The sequence below is a fragment of the Plasmodium cynomolgi genome, chromosome 1 (assembly GCF_000321355.1).
Source record: "Plasmodium cynomolgi strain B DNA, chromosome 1, whole genome shotgun sequence".
Taxonomy (NCBI): domain Eukaryota; phylum Apicomplexa; class Aconoidasida; order Haemosporida; family Plasmodiidae; genus Plasmodium; species Plasmodium cynomolgi.
Genome location: NC_020396.1, coordinates 80,503 through 98,665, shown reverse-complemented (window position 1 = coordinate 98,665; position 18,163 = coordinate 80,503). Strand labels below are relative to the sequence as shown.

Genomic DNA, 18,163 nt, shown 5'->3' with positions numbered 1-18,163 from the left:
TTAGATTTGCTCAAAATGGGTTGCCTGCTCGTGTTAGCATTTTCTGCTTCTTCGCAAACACATGGCGCGGGATATTTAACGTGTAACACATAAGTATGCAACTTTTTATGTATGTACATATTTGCATTTTTGCATTTTTTTTTTCCACATAATATATACTGCACGATGTTAATTTTGTTTTTTTTTTTTGCCTGTTCGCATTTAAGTACGCACTTCCCTTGACACTTGCAAAATTTTTGCCTGAGGAACGAACGAATTGGCGCCCTTATTATTTAACTGTAGCATTTCAGCATGCGGCGGGTGGGTGTTAAAAAACTGTGCAGGCAGGCGAAATGCACGAGGGGCAAAAAGTGGGAATGGCAAACATGCGCTAGGGGGACTCAAAATATAGCCAACTTGTACCCAAACTGTATCCAAAATGTACGCAAAATTACACAAATTGTACACAAATTGTATACAAAAATCTTGCAGGGAAAAAAAAAAAACGAAGGGGCTGGCCAAAAAAAGGGCGAAATGCTGCGTAACGGAGTTGCAGACGTATGGCATACAGGACATTGTCATCCAAAAAATGAAAGTTAAAGACGCTCTTGATGAAACAGTTGGGGGAAGTTTTAATTCTAAGGGGAAATAAATCCCCCAGCAGTTTTTCTGCCCTTACGTTATATTTTTTCCTACTTTTTCTCCTCACACCCCGGTATGCCTTTGGTTATTACAAATGAGTATGACCAACGCATGCGAAAAGTGGTTTGTTCACCCCTTTTAGCAGAAATAGGCGCTACTTAAACGTATTCTTCATTTTGAAGGAGAAACGTTGACGCAGAAAAGTACGAACGTTTTGCTATGTCAGCTCGGTAGGTTGCATTCACATGGCACTTCCCAATGTGTATAAACGTGCATACATTACCTTTTTTAACTGTTCAACCGGATGCCATAGAGGTCGCGGTAGAGAAATCCCCCCTGGCATTTTTTGCCCCCTTCCAAAATGCAGAAATGCTCGGCGTACCTCTTAGACACGTTGATGTGGACATACGGTCGAGCAAAACAGAGGGACAAAAAAAAAAGGCGCGAGATAATGTTACCCAAAATAACACACCCAACAGTTAGGACATAAAAATATTCGCACACCAACGTACGATCCATGAAATGTCCAAATGTTACACAAAAAAAAAAAAATGCTAATTGGTGTAATGAGACGTTTGTGTATTCACCTTGATTGCTAACTTTTAAGAGTTAATAAAAAAGGGCATATTAATCTTCAATGATGTGTTTTTTTCTCATTTGTCCAATTCGATTGGTCATATTTTTATCCATACAATTGGGCCAAACTGCACAAAACGGATAAAACGGCAGTGTTTTTTTTTTTTTTTCGTTCCTTTTGGTCAGTTAAAGCAGTTTCCAACTGGGCTGTTACACAATTACAACAACAACAACTACTACTATCGTCTTTGAGCATTCGAATGGTGCTTTCCTCGTTTCCATGTACCGGCTACGTGTGCATATTTCGAAGGGGGCCTAGTTACGACGTAGGGAGAGAGGGCAGTTACAGCACGAGGATCTCCCAAATGTTCACACGTGTAGGAGAGGCCAAATCTATACGCATACGCAACCGTAGTTCTGTTTTGCAAACATAAATTACGCGGCGATGTATCTTTTTATGGCGACGAAGATGGGTATGCTAAAATGAGCAGCCGACAATATCAACACTATAATATTGCAACTTGGCGGAAAGAGGCCAAAAAAGCATCTCACTTCAACCGATTGGTGATTAGCCAATTCGCGATGCGGCGATGAAAACGCTTTTTCGCTTTCCACCTGGAGAGGAATAACCGCGAAGGAAGTTTACTGCTCATCCGCAAAGGGGTTAAAAAAAAAAATAATAAAATAAATAAATAAAGTAAAAAAATAAAGCAAAAAAATAAAGCAAAATAAAACAGTTATATAGCCTGTTCAGTCTTCCTCGCCGCTTAACCACCACGCACATGTTGGTATGCCAAAATGTACAGATTTACACCGCACTGTGTTTACAAAATTGGAAGGAAAAAAAAAAAAAAATGAAGGCGCGGGGCATAATAAGTATCATTTACTAGGAATTCTGTGCATTAAATAAATCCCATTTTGAGATAGCCAAAGGGAGCAAAGTGGCACTGTGGGGAGAGGAGCGCACCTACGAATAGGAACAAAAACCGCAATTCGTCAAAAAGGGGCAACACGCGACGGTAATTGTATTTTAAAAGTGCCACTTGGTGCGGGTAAATGTACAAGTTGGAAAGCCGATTATAGAAGGGAAAAAAAAAAAATAAATCAAAGGCAGAGCAAAATAAAGCGAAGCAGAATAAGGCCAAACCGTGAACCCTGCAAAGCTGTGAAACCCTGCAAAACCAGCCAAATGATGCAGTTCTTCATCCAAACAGAGGCTTACAAAATTAGATACGAGGCCGTAACAACGGTTGAGCGAAAGGCGTGCCAGCCGAGTTAAACGGAAATTATTGCGCCTTCCATTTGTGCATAATAATAGGTGGGGCAAGTTAAACGAGGCAAAAAAAATAAATAAAAAAGAACGCTTAAAACTACGCACAAAAAGAGACTCCACGTCTACCCCATCACCACCCCCAATGGAGGCAACGATGTCGGCCAAGGAAGACGTCCCATACTACGACAACACCAACCTGCTACAGAAAAATGAAAACTTCTTTAACTATTATATCCATCAAAAAATAATCAACGAAAATGAAGTGGAAAATTTTATGACAGTTATAAACACAGAATTACCAATCACATTTCGCGTTCTCAACAACAACAAGTACAGTAAATTTATTCACGAAAATATAAAAAAGAAATTGGAACATCTTTGCAAGGACAACTATGCGATTACCAAGTTGAATGAAGAGGACCAGATGTATGAGATATACTTGACGAGGTCCCAAATTAAGAAAGATGAAAATTATAAAAATTTGTACAACTATTTAATAAACTTAAATGAGAGTGGGTATATATTTAGACAAGAGCTGGTAAGCATGTTGCCAGTGTTGTTTCTGAAGTTGAAAGAGAATTTTTTTGTTCTGGACATGTGTGCAGCTCCTGGCTCTAAGACTGCTCAGATTGTGGATTACATGCATCTCATTAGCAAAAGGAATGTGAAAAATTATTTAATTCGGAAGTTTATTCAGCGGAACTCGTCCCCTTTGCACGGGTCCCTTGGGGGCGCGCGCGCTGCCGAGAGGGAAGGGAACGCCAATTTAATCGGCGATGGTAGCAGTGTGGACGGCGATGGTAGCAGTGTGTACGGCGATGATAGCAGCGTGGGAGGCGATGATAACAGCGTGGACGGAGATGATAACATCGAACGTGGAAAGGGCCGCAGCGAAAGTGGCGTCCGCCTGAATAGCAGTCATGCAAATCCTCCCTCTGCGGAGAAAAAACAGCTGCACAGAAGCCTGCAGGACGCACTAGACGGCAACCAATACGACGATGAACTGTTTAAGTACATCCTAAACGCAGACAACAATTTGTATGGACACTACAAGAAACTGATTTCGAACAGCAATCCCAGCGGAGTCGTCATCGCGAATGATGCCAACTTTAAGAGGTGCTGCATGTTATTCCATCGGCTAAAAAATATACACAGCAATTGTCTAGTAGTAACAAACAACAACGCGATTAACTTTCCTTATATTTATGTCAAAGATGATGAGGGAAATACAAATGAGAAGAGATACTTCGACTCGGTTTTGTGTGATGTCCCATGCAGTGGAGATGGGACTCTTCGAAAGGATAGAAATATCTGGTTAAATTGGAACCCATTTAATGCCTATAATTTATTTCAAATGCAAGTGAGCATTTTAAAAAGGTCCATCGAATTGACCAAGGAAGGTGGGAACATTGTATACAGCACATGCTCACTAAACCCGATTGAAAATGAGGCCGTCATTTGCGAAATTTTTAATTCGATAGAAAATAGGAACTGTCTCAAATTAATCAATTTTGGGAATGAACTTATAGATAAATTAAATTTTAAACCAGGGCTAACTGAATGGAAAGTGATGATGGACGATCAGTGGTTTGATACGTATGAACAGTATTGTAATTATTTGCAAAATAAGGAACATGGGAAATATAAAAAAATTTACGACAAAATACAACTTGGGATGTTTCCTCCGGAAGAGGAATTCATGAATGAGATTAACTTGAAATACGTGAAGCGATTTTTTCCTCATCATTACAACGCGGGGGGGTTCTTCATAGCAGTTATTAAAAAATGCGGAAAGCTCCAGTGGAAGGAAGAAAAAAAAAAAAAAAAAAAAAAAATTTACACGAAATTGAAGAAGGCGGATAAGGATGAGTACAGGAAAAAGTACAAATATAGAAGACATAAAAAGAGAAGCAAAAAAAAGGACAAGGGAAAAAATGGAGACATTATTCCCCCCCATGAGGTAAATCAAAATTGTAGTGAACAAAATGGGAGTGCCGAATCGATGGATGGTGTTGTTCTCATTTCTGATTATGTTCCCAAAGAGGTCAGGCAAAGTGGCCATGCGAAATTATCCTCCTTAGACAGTAATAACCTACACATGATGAGCAACAACGCACAGAAGGTGGACCAAAACGATGTGGAAGATAATTACAACGTAATCGATATTGACGATGTGATGACTAGCTACAACGTTGTGACGAGCAACGAAGTTACGAAGAAGTACAACCTGATTGACAATGACGATCTGAGCAATAACTACAACATGATAGACAGTGACGACATGGTGAGGAGTTTCCAGCCCGCTGGAGGACACGGAGGGGATGTAATAAGTCTCATCAATAGGCGGAGTGAGGAGGCGCTGCGCAGTTACATGGGTGGCGAGGTCGGCAGCACGTCGGAGTGTAAAATGGGGAGCGAAAGGGAAGAGGAAAGTGACGCAGAAAAGGAAGAAGAAAATGGGGAGGAATGTGACCCGCAAAACGGGGAGGAAAATGATCCGAAAAACGAGGCGGAAAATGATCCGAAAAGCGAGGCGGAAGCGGGAGGAGGCCAGCGGGAAGAGCGCAAAATGACCAAGCAACAAGAATACGTAAGTCTGGAGTACTACGAAAAGCTGCGCCCAACGCACGACCTTCTAAATAAAGTAAAAAATTATTTCAACCTGAATGACAACTTTATGTCCATTAAAAATAACTTATATATTCATCTCAAGGATGACTCCAACTTTGCAAAATTATCGATCGACGAGAGGATCAATGTGAACATCAAAAAAATAAATTTGGTAAGCAAACACACAAAGGATATCCTAGAGTGCTACACAAAAATAAAACTAAAGATAATCAGTGCAGGGATCACTGTTATCCAGATAGATAAGAATAAAAAGAATGGAGTGGAAAACTATTACCGAATAAACTACAGTGGGTGCCTGAATTTCTTGCCCTTCTTTAAAGACGTGGATACGTTTTTGCTGGACAGGACATGTAGGGAGGAAATTATCAAAAGTTATTTTGCTCCTGTTTATGAGAATGAGCAGAGGGTGTTTGACTTTGAAGGATACATGGACCAGTTGATCGGGGAGCGGAAGAGCACTCTGTCCAGGGGCGCGGCCAGGGGGGGAGAGGCCAAAGCGAAGGCGGCAGGAGAAGGGGAAGATAAGGCGGGTGTGAAGAAGGAAGGTGAGGCAGATGTGAAGAAGGAAGGTGAGGCAGATGTGAAGAAGGAAGGTGAGGCAGATGTGAAGAAGGAAGGTGAGGCGGATAAAGAAAACAAAGACAAAGTGGAGAAGAAGGAGGGACAAGCTGAAGTGAAGAAGGAAGGCGAGGCAAAAGAGGAAAACCAAAACGAACCCAGCGTGGAGAACACAAACGAACCCATCGCGGAGAACACAAACGAACCCATCGCGGAGAACACAAACGAACCCATCGTGGACCACCAAGAAGTGCAGAGTGACGTAAACACCATTTGGGTGAAAAGCGATGCCATCTTGGATCTCATAAAAGTAGATAAGTCGAAAATAAATAACATCACGAAAGAGACCATTAGGCAGACGGCAAAGCTGACCAAACATTCCCCCAATATTCTGTTAACCCTAAATAGGAATAAGCAAATTTTGGCCATCCCTGCAAATAAAGGAAACTTATTTGTAGACATCAGCATTGATAAGAACTCCATCATAATGTTGCCATACATCTTAAACTAGAAAAATTTCGAGTTTGTGCTGGGTTACATTTTTGTGTTACCCCCTGAATGTGTGTGTCTGCTGCACCGTCTTTTAAAATGGTATCATATGACATGTCACCGTTGCATGGCCTCCTCCACATGGACATACCAACAAAGTGCCTTTTTTCGAAAGTGAGAACGTGACGCTTCAACCCGATTGGTGCCCTGCTTTTTGAGTGAGCCGCTCATGTTAAGCGCGCACACTAGGGCTACGCTGTTCGTTGTTCGATTTTAATTTGTTTGCTCGTTCCTCTGCACTGCGCGCTTGTGTATGGCTTTTCTTTGGTTTGCTTTTCCCTTCTTTGCTTTTCCTTTTTTTCCGTTTCTTTGTGCGCAACACTGGACACATTTAAGCCTTTTTTTCCTAGTCAGAAAAAATGCCCAACTGCGTTCACAATTTTGCAACACGTTTTAGCTGTCACAACATGGTTATCGTAACGTTCTTTTTGTAATGACAAAGAATTGGTAAGAAAAAAAAAAATTAACGGGTGGGGGGGAATGACTCAAACAATTTTGCTTTCGCAAGGAGTGCCCTTTTTCGTGAGGCGTTGCCAAAATGGAGAAGGGTAGTTCCCCCTCCAAATGAGGCTTAAAGGACGAAAAAAGTAGATGCCCACCTTGGGGCGAGGTGCGCAACGGAGTGTGCACAAAGGGTTGGGAACAAAGAGGCGCGCGCTTGGTTAAGAGGCGCACACTTATATGCATCCTGTGCATGGATATAATGGGTACACGTATATGGGTGCACGTATATGGGTGCACTTTTTCCACTTCAGTTTGGAACCCGCTCCTCCACCAACACGGCTTTTCCCCCCTTGCCTACGCAAACCACTGCCGCGGCCTCACTTGCCGTGCCTGTGGATGAACATGTCCTCATTTGCGTCGTCTTCGCTATTTATAACATTGTAGAAATTATCCACTGAGTACCGCAATTTTAAAGGTCTGTATTTCTTAGCGTCTGTTTTTTTTGGTGGCAGTCTCACTTGGACCGCTTTCATATTGTCACGAGACATTTTTTTGTAATTTTTAAAATTTCGAATGGCGCTGGTAAGCTTTTTGGGGTCAATGTAGGTCTTCTTTTTGGACGCCTGATTTTCACCATTATGATTTGGGTCGCTTCCCATTTGGTTTTTCTTCACTTGGGCATTTTTTGTGGCTAGTTTTCTTTTTAACTCGTGAACAAAATTTTTTTGGGAATCCTTCGGTAGGTATGATGCCAAATTTTTTTTTGTGTCGGTTTGTCCCCCAGTTAGCGATTTTTTCCTTTTGCTTAATGCACTTTTCATTACCCCCCCCTTCGAATTGGTCTTTGTGTTTTTTCTACCTGTGTTAACAACCCCGTTCGAGTAGCTGTCATGCTTTGGGTGGTACTTCCCCGTGGGGGAGTTAATTACGGTGCTATCCTCTAGATTAGTCCTCTCCCCAACTGCCCCGCTTTTCATTTTTTGCCACAAACTTCCCGAATACTTCGATTCGAAAGAGAAGTTAGAATTTATATGAACCGATTCGTCGAGCGCCATAATTTTTGTAATGGTCAGGTCGTTTCTTAAAAACTTTTCTTCATTGAATGAAATGATAGACGAGCTGTTGTTTTGTGTGTGTCCTCTTTTCGCTAAGCTGTTCTTCAGTTCGTAACTGGAGTCGTACGCACTGTTCGCGGGCTTCACAGTGGGCCTCTTCCGTGTGGTCTCCTCTCCCAATTCGTTCACCAACGAATTTGCAATTTTCTTGCCCCTTTTTTCTAAGCTGTAAAAATTGTTCGAGTTGGCATCCCCAATAGTGACCGATCTTCTCATCCGTTTTGTGCTGTTGTAAAATGGCGAATTGCTATTATTTTGCTTTACCCGTGAGTTACCACCATCGACATAAATGTCTTCACTTAAATGGAGTCTTCTGCGTGAGTTGTTATGATTGCCTTTGAACAAATTCAAACTGTTCATTTTTTTTTTCGAGGAATATATTTTTTTATAATTTTCCGTTTTGTTCATTTCATGATTAACTTCGTTATTGAGTTCGTTCCAGTTGTAAAAATGATTGTACTCATCATTGAATCCGTCATCTGTGAACACTTTTATGTCTTCCATGTTGAGGACATTCTCCGACACGCTCCGCAGTTTGGAGGCCTCCTTTCGTTCGTTCCTGACGCACGTCTGCGTGTTGCTCTCTCGCGGAAGTTCACCTTGGTCGGAGGAATTGGAAAAATTGGGATGATGGGAAGAAGGGGAATAATTTGATGTGCCCCTTGTGGATAACTTCCCTCCCTTTTGCATCAAACTGTTGTAACCGTTTGAGGGCAGACTACGATGGAGGACACCACTTCTGTCCCTACTTCGTCTGATGGTGGGGAAAATGTTGCCCTGTTCGATTAGCTCAATGAAGGATTCTTGTGTATCCGTTTTAGTACTTTGCATTACGTCCCCATGAATACCTTTGTGCTTGTATTCGCTACGTTTTTCTTTGCGCGATTTTAAAAGATGATGTAATTTTGCTTCACGACTGAGTTCCTTGTTGCGTTTTTTCATGTCTACTTTTTCGTACCCACTTGATGAAGAAATCGAATTGGAATTTTCTCCGAGGACGTCTTTCACGAAGTATGTTATTTTAGATGCGTCATCACTATCTTCTGTGCTAGCCGTATCTATACACGTGTTGTATTTTTTGAGAGAGTAATTATTTTCGCCTATGTGTAAATTTTCAGGTGACCACGAATACGTTTTAATGATGCTGTTAAAGTGTTTGATGTAGTCCGAGTTGTCGAAAATGTTATCGCTGTTCTTTATGATGCGGCCTCTCACGGTGGTACCCTTTTTTTTCTCCTTCCTGCGCTCAATTCATTTTCCTGCTTATAACGATTTGTCTCCCCCAAATCCCATTTTTTCGTTGTACCCTTTTTCTTCTCCACGTCGCTTTCAGTGCTTTGCGAATTTTCTAAGCTCATGGGCGTCCTCTCCGTGAGCGTCAATTTGGTGTGGCTCCTGGGAGGTCTCCAACTCGTTCGTGCTTTCCCCTTCCAGGAAAACATTTCGGAGAAGTCGTTTTCATCATCCTCGTCTATGTCTGCTTCGATCGCTTCGTCCATGTGTACCTGTTCTGCATCATCTTTTTTTTTCTCTCCCCCATTAGAGATATCCTCTGCGCCTCGAGGATAAGTGATCACACTTGCTCCCCTTCTCAGGAAGTGCTTCTGATAGGGATTACTGCGCGTCTTCTTTTGTTCATTTGTTTGAGGCATGTTCTGTTGGGCTCCTTCCACGCTGCTGGGGCAGTCAGATTTTTTCCTACCCTTTATATGGTTACTCGATGAACCGTTTTGCGAATCCATAAGGCTTTTGCTTACCAGGGAGGAAGGTCTCTCCCCCGATAAGAAGGAGTTATTCGGAGCGCCTCCAACATTATTGTGTAGTTTTCCACCATATGTGCATGAGAGTGGAATTTTCCCTGCTTCTGGCTCGTCATAGGTCATCATTTTCGTGACGATGTTATGGTCCACTTGGAGCACATTTACGTGGTTAATATTTTTGTAACTATCTCCGAGGAGGGGTGCTCCCAAGTTGTTACTACACTTAGATTGTATTATTTTCTCTTCCTGGAAGGGGGGACTTTTATTGCAAAGATTCATTTCCACCTGGGTACTCACTTCGTTGTGCGATCGGTCTCCCCCCGAGTGGTCCCTTACACTTGTGCCACTTTTCTGACCGCTACCACCGCGGATTTTTGAACCCTCGTAAATTTCATAATTGGTAAAATTATTTTTTAAGTAATTTTTTTCCTTCCCTATTTGGTGGTCTACATATGTACTTCCCAGGTGGTCTCTACTTGGATTGGGTTCACCTCTGTTTAGCTCTTTTTGCTTGCCTGAACTTATCGCGTCTTTTCCCGCGAAATAGTCGCTCTCCTTTTTCACTTTCCCCGCGGCGTTCACCGTTGAATGGTTCGAAATGAGTGTAGAGACGCAGCGCGGTTGACCCTGTTCCCCCTTCGTCTCCTCACCACAACTGCTCCTATTACCACTTCCCTCCTTGACAACATCGCTATAGCGAAGGATTTCCATTCTATCCTTTGAGTTGGATCCATCCATTGCCCCACTGACTATGACTGTGGATTTTTTTTCGTCCAAGTCCCCACTCGCATCATCCGTTGCTTCTTTACTGCTAAGTTGGTTCATCCTTCTTTTCATATTGTCGATATTTTCGAAACTTTTATAAGCGAAGGATTCGTACAAGGCGTCGCTTCCGACTAGTACCCCCGAGGGTTCAATACCTGAGGATGAGATAACGTCAGATATTTTGCTTTCAAATCCGTACGCTTGGTCAAATATATTCACATTTGGTTTATAAATGTGATGAGGATGTTCCTTTTGTACATTTTCCACACCGTTCGCAGAGTTTCCTTCATGGGAGGAGGTATCTTCATGACTCTGTTTTTCGCTACCACTGCTTTGTAAGACTAAATTTAAATCCGCCTTTTTAATTATCTTTTCTTTTTCCTTTTCTTCCCCTGGGTGGTGGTTGCTGCTGTTCATTTTACCTCTCAGGTGAGCCAACGGTTCATCTTCGTTAACACTTTCTAAGTTGCTTATGCTGTAGAAGATATCACTGCTTGTTTTTTTCTTCTCATTTTTTCCCCCGTTTTTTTGGCTTTGTTCTTCTACCTCGTCTTCTTTCCCCTTCGAACTAGCTAACTCCTCAAACATGTTTTGTCCCTTGTTTGAACAGAGGGTCCCTTTCTTGTTCCGGTCCTTGTAGGTGTAAGCGTTTTCTCCAGCGTGGTCCCATGGTACGTGTTCCCCACTAATGCTTACCTGATTGTCGTTGCAAAGATATTTATTTGTTTCCTTCTTATGCAAATTACTTCCTGCTAAAGGGGTGTCATTTTGTTTCTTCTTTAGGTGAGTCCCTTTGAGGGAAATGCTTGCCTCTTTGTTTCGCGGTCTCTCCTGTTTATCTTGGTAATCACTGTGGAGTTTCCCCTGCCCGTTATCATGATCGCCATTACCATCGGAACTATCATAGTCCAATTCGAGGAAGCCTTCCTCCTTTTCACCCTTCTTGTAGACCATTGCAGACTGAGCGTCCAGAAGTAGTCTAGCCTTTCCCATATTCTTCTCCAACTTCGCATTACCTTCCTGCTTGTCTTTCAAAATGGCGTTTTTCATCAACCGGTCGCTGTTTTCAAACATGTACGTATTGAGAAAATTTACAATGTGTTCATCGTAAAAATTGGAGGAGAGTGTCCCACTTACGTTTTTGTCTTCTTGTCTCTGCCACTTTTTTTTATCATCATACAGATTATAATATTGTGTTTTCCTTTCTTTTGTGTTTCTGATGCTGGTTCCTTCGCTCTGTTCGTGCTTCTTCTCGGTGGTAACTTGGTGGTTATCCTTTTTTGCACTTGCCTCATCAAACACTACTTCGTTGTATACACTAACTTCACAGGGGTTGCTATTCTCCAAGTACTTATTGATAAACTCGAGTAGAAAGGTGTCATTCAGTTTGCTGTCCTCTAGGTCTACACTATTTGGAGGTGAGCACAAATATTTTTTCAAATCTTTTATGAGGTCATGCGTGTCTAGGTTAAAGTTGCTGCTCGTTTGGTGTGCATTTGAAAATTTGTAAGAATCATCACTTTTTTCTTCACCACTTTTGGGGGAATTAGAACGGTAGGAGAACTCCCCTTTGTGGTAGGCACCTCCATACGGGTCTCCTTCACCAGGTCGCTCACAAGCTTGCGCTGAATCGAAGTTGCTGGAATTGTTGTAACTCATTTGGTTGCTATGTATGCAGTACTCCTTTACAGGGGATGGAAATTTTGTTGGATTGCTTGCTCCATTCACTTTTACATTCACCATATGGTGATTCCATTTCATATTTTCTTTTTCTTTTCGCTGGTTTGATGGTGTCTCTTTGTGCTCGCCGAGATGGGAGCTTTCCATTTTGAGGCTCTTTTGTGTTCCCTCATGATCGTATTTACTGTTCCATTTTTCCTGACCGAGGGGACATCTCAACACCGATGCTGAGACACTGTTATGGGGTTCGTTCCCATTGAACAGAATCCCCTTTTCTGTATTATGCACAACGTCTGATTTTAGCTCCTCCGTCTGGCTACACTTTTCATTTTTGCCTTTCCATTTTTGATTGTCCTGAAGGAGTGGTTTCTTAGGGCCGTCTTTCAAGTTGGAGTTTTCCCTATCATCTACATTGTGATTATTTGAAGTGTACATTTTGCTCTCATTTGGTCCATCTTTCATCTCCCCCTCATGTAAGCGGTGATACGATTCGTTCACCCTTTCTGCGTTAGAGGTCCCCCCTTCGTGTGTGCTGCTAACGCTGCTACCACGTGAGTGGTTGTTCTTTGCGTCGGTGTGTTGCTTGGGTTTGTTTTTTTTCTCTCTCTCCAATTTTACGTTGTTCAATTTGGACGATAACTCTTTTGGGGCGGGTGAAAATTTGTTACCCTTTTTTTGTGCATGTCCCCCATCAGTCGCATAAGCAGGAAGAGACCCTTCTGAGATGTTGCCCCAATTTTGTGTCTCACTTAGATGGTCATCCTGTTGGGTATCTTCAACGTGAAGTTTCTCTTCTTCGAGAATTTTATTTTTTCTCCTTTTTTGATCCTTGTCATTTTCCTCGCTGCTATTACAAATTAGGGTGAACTTCATATTTGCGCTCACATCATCTGAGTGCACCGAATCGGTCCTGCTTGGAACCGTTTTGCTATCGATTTTTTTTTTCTTCTTTTCAAGATTTAAATCGTTATTTATGTACTCATTAAATGCGTTATATGTCCAGTGGTTCGTGTCCTTTTTGCCTTTCTTTCTTAAGCACTCGATACTCCCTTTGGACTTGTTCTTCACTATGTTAAGATTCCCCAATTGGTGTCTCGTCCCCCCTGTTGCGAGTTTTTGATTTAGTTCGTTGCTTCCATTTGGATCCTCCCTTATTTTTAGTGCATTCGAAAGGTGCTGCTCATTTTGCACGTTTCTCTTTTTTAGGTGCATCTCTTTTTTCTTGGTGTGGATTATTTGCTTGGCTAGGGATTCTCCATTTTTTTTAACACTGCCTTCCGCGGTGGCCGCCCCGCTTGCCTCCTCATCACATATTGTTTTTTTTATGTTGGAATAAATTTCCTCTATATTTTTCAAGGAGTTCATTTGGTCGTCATGCTTCTGTTCACTTTGCCTGGAGCTACTATGAGGTACCCTGTTGTCCCGGGTAGACACGAAATTTTTAATAAAGTTGCTTAAAATTTCATCAAAGTGTTTTATGTCGGTGGAATCGGCGTCCGAATCGGTTTGCATTTGAACGTCTGCATTGTATGTGTCGCCTGTGTTTCCTATGCCCGGTAGTTCGCTTTCTTTGGTCGCCTCATTTTGCTTGTTCTGCAGGATGAGAGACTCGGCGTAATTTAGAAGGTCGTTCAAGTCGAAGTTTTCCCCATGTTCCTTCTGCAGGTGTGATGTGCTGAGATTTATCACATCTTTGCGATTGTCTTGCGGTGACGGTTGCCTTTCCTTTCTCGGGGCACCATTTAGTGCGTTCCACAGGGGGAGTACCATTCCGTCCGCTTCTCCTCTAGGAGGTGTCCCATTTTGGTAGCTCATTGGAATGGCGTTGTGCTGGTCCGCAAGTAGGTCATCATCCCTATCACCATCAAGAGGAGACGCTTTCCCCACCACGTGTGTAGAATAGCCCTTCATTTGTGTCCCCTCTTCGGATTTCTTTTCTGCGACGATCTGGTTCAGCTGCTCAATCAAATCTGGAGTAAGCCTTGATGGGGAGAGAGTCATTTCTCCCAGCAGAAATTCGTTCCCCTCCTGTTCGTACAATGATGAAAGAAATTTATTTATGTTCGCGTCCTCTAAAAACGGATGTACCTTTTTAGAATCAACCAAGCACAGCCTTTCAATGTTGCTGTTAGTGTCCATTAAAAAGGTGTGTATTATTCGATTTAAAGAACTGCTGCTAGGTACCTCCTCAGAAAATAAGTGAGAAGCCTTAAAAGACGAAAAGGATTTCTGAATAGAATTTAGAATGCTGTTATTACTACTTAGCACTTGACTAATATCGAAGAGTTTAATTTCATCCTGTTTTTCCAGAGTGGTGTGATTGGATTTTATGAATTCGTGAAGCTTGTTCGAGTTAGCAAAGAGGTAATAAAAATCATTATTCATTTTTTTATAATCTAAATTTTTACATTTTAGCCATTCTTTGTAAACCCTTCCGATAATACCGGGGGAGTAGTACCAGAAGTAGTTCTCTGCTTTTTTGTTTTCTTCATCGGTAGTGTGGGAGTTAGAAGTGAGGGAGTTGGAAGGGAAAGAGTTGGACGTGGAGGAGAACACGGGGATGTTCATATAATCATTGTTGAGATTGCTAAATAGCGAGTTGCCCCTCTCTCTTGCTGCGTTTCCTTCTGCGTTTAGCATGAACATTGAGTAACACTCGTTTAATTCATCTTCGGTTCCGTTCAGCACGTCTGTCCATTTAGACGCACTAGTTATCAAACCGGCTCTACAATTTTCCGCCTTTAGGAATTGTCCCTCATTTGCTGCCCCGTATTCGGTCGTTAAGTGTACACTACTGCTAAGTTGGTTACCCCAATTTGTGTGCATGTAATTGGGACTTCTTTCTTCGAATGGGGGAATAAAGGCATCCTTTAACGGGCTCGACTCTGAAGATTCATGCTGAAGGAATGACGACTTAGTGGTCTTTTCCAAAGTTGGATGCGATAAAGGAGACGAAGAGTCGTTTATGCTACTCTTCGGTAGAAGTGCACTGGAGTTTACAGCCGATCCACATTTCTTTATATCCCCTTCGGTTGCACAATTTTGGCAGGAAATAATTTCACCGTTTGTAGTTGGATTCCCCCTCTCAGCTAACTCGCTTAGCCCCACGAAGAACTTCTTTCGGTCCAAGTAAAATATAAGCTCATCGTAATTTTCTAGCAGAACATCTATTATGTGTGTGTACTTTGTGTAAAATAGGGAGGATGGGCAATATATGTCGTTTTCGCAGTGGGTAAGGTAAATATTATGGTTCTGCAGTGGTCTCTTTGGAGCGACCTTATTCCGACTTCTTTCCTTCTGAACGAGGGATAGATTTTTTAGCAAAAAATTGGCACTCTTAGGTGCACCCTTTTTGTTGTTCTTCCTGCATCTTCCTTTATTTCCTTGGGTGTTGGCACCCTCATCTGTGTTGCAGTGGTTGGTCTGATATTCGGACGATTCTTCGTTGATGCTTAGTACAAAGTCTTCCGTCTGGCTGTTTCCTTGGCATTGTGAGCTTCTCAACCGTTGCGCTCGTTTGGATCTTTTTTTTGAACCCATACTGACCTTCTCTTGTGTGATCTTCTTATGTGTGGTTTTCCTCCTTTTGTCTTTCCCTTTTATACCCGTTTTGTCCCTATTCCTTGCCCCCCTGGATGTGTCCCTTCTCCCTCTGCGCCTCCACAGCGAGCGCTTCAACTCGACCACTGTATTAAGCAGGAGTTGTTTGTACAAATGAAGCTCGTTGTATGTGTATTTTCCCATATCGAGATGCACTTGCTTGCAGCTTCTCCTCTGGACGTTAAGGATTTTGTTGTTATCATCTAAACTGAGAAGGTACTTTTCTCGCACAAAATGGATCCCCCCCTTGTTGGGGCGGTTCCCGCTGCTGTACCCATCGTATTTTTTATTACGCGTGCTGTTTTCATCACTTTGGTTGTTCGCACTACCATGGGGAACATCACCAGAGTGATCATCCACAACACTTGCGGGTTGCGGAAAGACACTCGAGTAGTAAGCAGACCTCTGGGAAAAACACTTGGACAAAATATACTTGTGCGAAAAAAATATATAAAAAATGTACAACAAATGAAGAACCAAAAAAAAGATAAGAAAGATCATATAGAAGAGGAATATCCTGTTGCTCAATTGTTCAAATTCGTCAGGAGGTAGATCTGCCAGTCTGTGTGTTGTCGTGTTTTTTGATAAAGACGTGCTAGCTATAATCGCATTCGCTATGATCGCAATTGTTTGGAGTATCAACGTTCCTATGCTGCTGTTTTTACGAAGGGAGTAGGTAAGGATACTGGTAGAAAATAACGTGAATGATGTGATGATGAATAGAGTTTTCCCAAGACAAATAAAGATAAAGAAAAAGGCTAGCACTCCAAAGGCAAAGAGGATGCATATATCCAGGAAGTTGAAAAAGGTGACTATGTGGTGATATATCCAGACGTGTTTTTCTTTGCACCTTTTTACAGATCGTAGTGAGATCATATATATAAATAGGATGGAAGCATAGGCTAGACATATGACCGTCTCCAGGATTAGTAGTCTCTTATTCGTCTTTGCATTTGAGATATCAATCCGTGTAATGCTATCATGGGGGATGTCCTCCATTTTTATGTTCGAAAAGGAGTACGCAGTGGCTATAGAAATGAAAACAATGGCAACAATCGAGTTCAGCAAAGCCATATTTGACCGACTAAATTTTAGCTGTATCGATATGATCAGTAGCAGGGTGGAGAGTAACACTCCGACGTATTCATTCATAATCGAAAATATAATTAGTAGACAGAAGAACATACAACTGAACAGACAATTGATGTCTTTCATTTGAAATAACCTTGATAAGTATTGCTTCTTGTTTGACTCATTGTACAATTTGAGTATCTTTTTGATTGTGTTGTTTATTTTTTCATTTATTTTTTCGATATTTTCTTGACATTTTTCCTTCGTCAAGTGGGCACCAAAGATGTTTTTTTTCTCTTTTCGAAAAATTGCCTTAGAAGAACTTATGCTCAAAGTTTCTCGTCTTTTCTCCACCACTGCATCCTTCTTTATTCTGTGTACTATGTTCCTATTTTGCATATCCGAGTTAAATATTTCATCATGCTTTAGCAAAAGTTCATTTGTAATTTTGTTATGTTTTTCTTCCCCATCATGCTGATTGGTTTTCCCTTCGTTCTGCATAGTTTTCTTTTTTTGATCCATTTTTACGTCTTTTTTGGTGAAGGTACCAGAATGGGAAGTCTGCTTTTCTGTCACATGGCTATTTGCTTCTACATTGTGAGATACTGTGACGTTTTCCAGGCTGCCCTCATTTGAATAGCTCGGGTCGTCTATTCTGTTCATGCTGCGCGGCAGTTGCGTCCCTTGCTTGGCTAAAAAGGGGGTGGGGGCGCACACGTGGGGGCTATGCACATATGTGTATGTGCATATGTGTGCTAACGTGGGGTGTTTAAAATCTCAAGGTGAGATAATATCATCATAACGACATACCGATGTATGCGCTTCGTGGGGATAGTTACAAGTGTGCAGAATAAATCAACGATTTGCAGACAAGTTATGTGCATACAAATTGGGGGGACAAATATTTACGCGCGAGGGATGGCTCGTTCATGTGAAGGAGTCTTCGCTCATCAGCACGTGTACGCGGGCGTAGACACACCCATATGTGTAAAACAAACAAATAGAGCTAAGCGTAGTTTCGCAGATTTGCGCAAATATTCGCACGTAAGACAACTTTCACTTGGTCTTCAAAAAAGTTACGGAAAAGACAAAGGGGTTATCATTTTCCTCAGCAACGAATTATGATGCCCATAAAAAGTTCACGAAAGGTGAGGTGAACATGAATACAAACGCGAAACAAATGCAGTGTGTAAAAAATTAATCGAACAAAGTGAATCTTCCAAGGGTATCGCGAATTGGTCGCTCCCCTATTTCCTGACTTTTAAAAAATCGCGGAAATTGGGCAAAGGGAAACAAGCTGACAAAGTGTGGCATACAAATGTAGAAAAAAAAAATGCATGGCATCCATAGCATTCCTCAAACATCCGAATTAACGAAAAATTTGTCAACTCTTAATTTAGCACTGTCCTAACAAAATTTATGCAAACTTTGTCAATGCTTAGTGTATTTTCCGTTTGCCTATCTGTGCATGTGTTGATACACAAAAATGGATAATATATATTTTTTTTTTTTTTTTTTTT

At 41.7% G+C, this 18,163-nt stretch overlaps 2 protein-coding genes across 2 annotated transcripts; one reads left to right on the top strand and one right to left on the bottom strand.

The window, feature by feature from the left end:
- Positions 1-2,612: 2,612 nt before the first annotated feature.
- PCYB_011160 (NOL1/NOP2/sun family methyltransferase) lies at positions 2,613-6,170 on the top strand (the record flags this gene model as incomplete). Its single annotated transcript, XM_004220622.1, has 2 exons — positions 2,613-2,982; positions 3,076-6,170. The coding sequence occupies 2 exons, from the start codon at positions 2,613-2,615 to the stop codon at positions 6,168-6,170; spliced, it is 3,465 nt and encodes a 1,154-aa protein (XP_004220670.1).
- Positions 6,171-7,029: 859 nt separating this feature from the next.
- On the bottom strand, positions 7,030-17,440 carry PCYB_011150 (hypothetical protein; the record flags this gene model as incomplete). The annotated part of the gene is made up of 4 exons (XM_004220621.1): positions 7,030-8,366; positions 8,517-8,709; positions 8,979-17,335; positions 17,404-17,440. The coding sequence occupies 2 exons, from the start codon at positions 17,438-17,440 to the stop codon at positions 8,979-8,981; spliced, it is 8,394 nt and encodes a 2,797-aa protein (XP_004220669.1). The 3' UTR covers positions 7,030-8,366; positions 8,517-8,709.
- Between the last annotated feature and the right edge of the window lie 723 nt (positions 17,441-18,163).